This window comes from Cryptomeria japonica, chromosome 9 (assembly GCF_030272615.1).
Source record: "Cryptomeria japonica chromosome 9, Sugi_1.0, whole genome shotgun sequence".
In the NCBI taxonomy this organism is placed as follows: Eukaryota; Viridiplantae; Streptophyta; class Pinopsida; order Cupressales; family Cupressaceae; genus Cryptomeria; species Cryptomeria japonica.
In genome coordinates, this window is record NC_081413.1 from 15,654,293 (window position 1) to 15,658,537 (window position 4,245).

Sequence of the window (4,245 nt, forward strand, 5' to 3'; positions counted from 1 at the left end):
TTGATGAAATAAATTCCTTGTAGGTACCTAGCAACTTTGAATAAATTGTCTCATGTGACCACCCACCATGCCTACGTGGCCACCTACTATAACTCAAATCCACATACAAAACAATTCCTCTTAAAATGTTAATCCACCGAAAACAAAACCCACCAATCAGACGACTGCAAAACAAATTCAACAAAAGGCCACGGACGCCACGTCATCGATCCGTGGTTCATTTTCTCCACCATTCAGATTGAACGGCCTATTGAAACGCATTTATATACACAGCCTATGCCATTTTAAACCCATAGCTCTCAGAGATTTTACACGCATCAATCGAAACTTTGCTTTTTCTCTTTTACTGTTGCATTGATCTCTATTGCAGGACAAAAAGGAAAGAAGAGCATAGCTGTTCGAACTCAAGACCTGTCGGTGCCATTTCTAAGCTTTTTTTTGAAAATCTAGGGCTGTAAAAATGAGTTCTTCAGGTGCAAAGGGCGGCCGTGGAAAAGCCAAGTCGACGAAATCCGTTTCGAGGTCTCAGAAGGCAGGGCTTCAGTTTCCTGTTGGAAGAATCGCAAGGTTTCTTAAGGCAGGGAAATATGCAGAACGTGTGGGGGCGGGCGCACCTGTTTATCTTGCTGCTGTTCTTGAGTATCTCGCAGCCGAGGTGTGTTTTCGATTTTATTCTGTTTTTTTTTTCTAGGATTTGATCTGCGCTCCAGATGACATTGTAGGGTTTTATAAACATAATCTCATGGAAACTGGTTACTAGGCGTTTGGAATGGTTCGTGTGGTCGACTGTGTTCTGGGATTTTGTTTGAGTTGCCGTGTTTAAGTTTGGGATCCGGATGGGCATCTTCGAAATGTTGCTCTTTTAGGGTTTGCATTTGTCTTTGTGGTTTGGAGGTTATTTTAAGTTTCTGGGTGTATTGGTGATGTTTACGGATGTTAGGCATATGCAATTTATTTCGCGTGCTGTTTTCTTCTGGATACATATCAAATGCTGTTATTCTAGGGTTTTTTATTTGATTTTGGGGTTTGATGCTAAGCTTTGTTCTGACTGTACTGGTTTGTATTTGTGGATGTTTCGTGTGCGGTTTAGTTTATTGGCTATGTTTGTATATGCATTTTAGCGTGTCGTCCGTTTAGGTTTAAAGTTTCTAGTTTCGGACAATCTGGAAGATGCCTGTGGTTCTTTGGTTTAAGAGGCAATGTTTGCGTGCTGCTTATCAATACGGATTCAAGTGGATGTTTTCAAATATATATTTGCCTGTTTTACTTGATTGTAGTTTTTCTAATTTTTTTGTTTATTTTATATTGGACCGTATTTGTTTATCTTTGAAATGTCCGTGTTGTTGGCTTTTGTTTGAATGCTGTGTGCTGTTCTGGAGTCCAGATGTGATGTTTCCAAAACCTTTTTCTTAAGGTTAAGATTGATTTTAGGGTTTGAAGTTGAGCTTTGTGGGCGTATCTGCGTGATTTGATTATGTTATCTTTTAGGTGTTATTTTTATCTCCGTCTGAAACAACATGCGTGGGTATTTGCGTTGTGAGTTTTAGTTTGTATGCTGCTTGTGTATTAGGGCAGAGTCTGCTGGTTTTTAAATAGGGGAACTCATAGAGTCGTCTTTATAGGCGAGATGTTTGAGTGGGTTGGCTTTCAGTTCCAGGTTTGGAAGTTAAGTTTGTTTCAGGATGCATGTGTTGATTTTTATGAGTGGGATGATCCTTCTTATCTGGGTGCATTTTAACATGCTGAAAAAAAGTTCCTTTGGAGCTCATTTGACTGAAGAGTGTTTACTACTCACTCCTTTCCAAATAACAAATCTTACCTAGCCATTCTCTATCTGAATCAACAAATCTTTTCCTCATTTGTCCCATGCCATTGCTTGTGTCCCTTGTGTGCACATCCAAGGTTGAAAATAATATAATAATGTAGAAGAAATAAAGTTCTCCAATGAATGGATTGAATTTAAGGTGAACTGCATATGCCTGCTACGCTTTTTTCTCTTTTACTACTGAAGTATTTGGCTACCTGCATCTATACATATTTTGTTATGCAACGCTTTATCGGTTGAAGCATTTCTTGTAGATGCTTGTTTCATGTACACTTGAAGCACACTTTTTGAGTTTTTTTTTGGTCCAAAGTATTCTAGATTTCTCACTTGCCTTACATTCTGTTCTTTCTAAGGATTTCTGCTTTTAGTTGTTAATTAATTCCAATGCTTTTAGGGTTTAAGCAGTTGGATTTGGATTTATTGTGCTCGACATGACAAATTTTATTACTGTCTGCCTCTAGGTCCTGGAGCTTGCTGGAAATGCTGCCCGAGACAATAAAAAGAATCGTATTGTACCCAGGCATATTCAGCTAGCAGTGAGGAATGATGAAGAGTTGAGTAAACTGCTTGGTACTGTAACAATTGCAAATGGAGGAGTTTTGCCCAACATCCACCAAGTTCTCTTGCCTAAGAAGGCTGGAAAGGATAAGGGAGATGTTGGATCTTCTTCTCAAGAGTTTTGATCTGGTGACTTGCATGATGTTGAAAGATATTTTAAGAATCACTTAGTTTGATCATGCCAAACTATGCATTCTCATAAATGATTCTGTTTTTGGGATGTAGTGGCCATATTTTGTCAATTTGAATTTGTTGACTGTCTCATGGTCATGGAGACTATTATGTCTTGAAATGTATTGAGGATAAAGAGCTTGTCCTATCTTGAACTTTATCAATATAATTTAATTTACTCTTTGCAACGTTGTTCATCAGATGACGACCGTTTTGTGGATTCTTGGAGTTTGTTCGATTATGTTATCATGTTGCTTGTCTTATTTGGCAATACCTGTTAATGTGAGGTTTATACATGCCTTAAATATGGCATACGCATGCCTGCTAAAATAGTTAAGCGGTGAAGAATGTGTTTTGTGAGTAGCTTTCATGCTAGAATCAATTAACAAGTTCTTATGTCATTTTTACTTGTCTGATTTACTGTTTCATGGTGTATGTGATCTGCTTCATATTTTTGAGGTAGAACTTGGCCATACGATTAGTGCTTGTGCCTTCGTTGTAGTTTAAGATGTGACTGCTTCAATCTTTCATTATGTGCTTTTTTTGCACATTTGCACGTATCTTGGATTTGTGTGGTAAATCTCTTAAAAATGGCAAATCTAGACTCTATGGAAAATCATAATGTAAAAATTCAACGTCTACATGACTTAGATTTGAATCGAAACTGGAAAAGAAAGGAACAAAGAGATGATTGAAGAAAGACGTTATATTTCCATACAAATTCTATCGTTGATCATATTAATTGTACTACTGTTGTATTAATAAAAGAGATCATGAACAACTAGTATGAGGAATAATTATATTTGCAGGAGGTTAAACGGATGTATGTGTTGGTCTTTTATCATAATAATACTTTTGATGGTTCTGCCTTTTGGAACCTCAATTTGTCGATCATTCAATTGCATGCATACTACTTGAGCTTACTCTACCTCTGTTACATTACCGTACCTTGTTGTCGACTCTTCGTTTTATGCTTAAAACTAGCACGGTGTACCTTTGATGGACTCGTGCATAGTTAGTGCCCATTGCATTCAAGTTTTGTTCTTGCGTCAGGATTGCGGGGTGTGCATTCAAAATTTGTTTCTTGTCCGATGTTACTTCCTTGAAATGACAGTTAAACATAACTTATCTCCATTGGTTAGGAATTAGTGAAAACACTTTCCATCTCATTAGAGAAAAAAAGATTTACTAGAGCATTTTACCAAACGTTTCGGTACGTTTTCACAGACGCTAAAACATTTTTAGAATTTTCATTACAACTTCAATTCTGCGATCTAATCGGCACTAATTACTTATGGTTGTCTTGTCTCTTGGATAGAAGCGCGCCATAATGGTATTTGAATATAGAAGGTAGTTGGTATTTTTAGAATATGAAAATTGACAGGCCGTTTTGTCTGATACATTCATTTTTCAAAGTTGGGTTTAAATGTTTCTTTTCACGAAAGCCTAATGGTAACATAGATCCATTCGCACTATTGGGAAAGGCTTCTATCTTTAAAATATTATTTAAAAGAGCATCAAGTTGAAATGCTATGATTTTACTGAGACATTATGTTACATGTTTATAAAATATTATTTTATAAGAGCATCATGGAGCTGAAATACAATTGGCCTTTGTCTTTTCCTTGAAGTAGGAAGTTTGTCTTTTCAGTTGAATAAGGAAGGATGTTATCCTCTGGCTTAAGTTCTTA

At 36.8% G+C, this 4,245-nt stretch overlaps 1 protein-coding gene across 1 annotated transcript; it reads left to right on the forward strand.

Moving 5' to 3' along the window:
- The first annotated feature begins 283 nt into the window (after positions 1-283).
- On the forward strand, positions 284-2,737 carry LOC131051150 (histone H2AX). The gene is made up of 2 exons (XM_057985533.2): positions 284-655; positions 2,287-2,737. The coding sequence occupies exons 1-2, from the start codon at positions 461-463 to the stop codon at positions 2,506-2,508; spliced, it is 417 nt and encodes a 138-aa protein (XP_057841516.2). The 5' UTR covers positions 284-460; the 3' UTR covers positions 2,509-2,737.
- Positions 2,738-4,245: the final 1,508 nt, after the last annotated feature.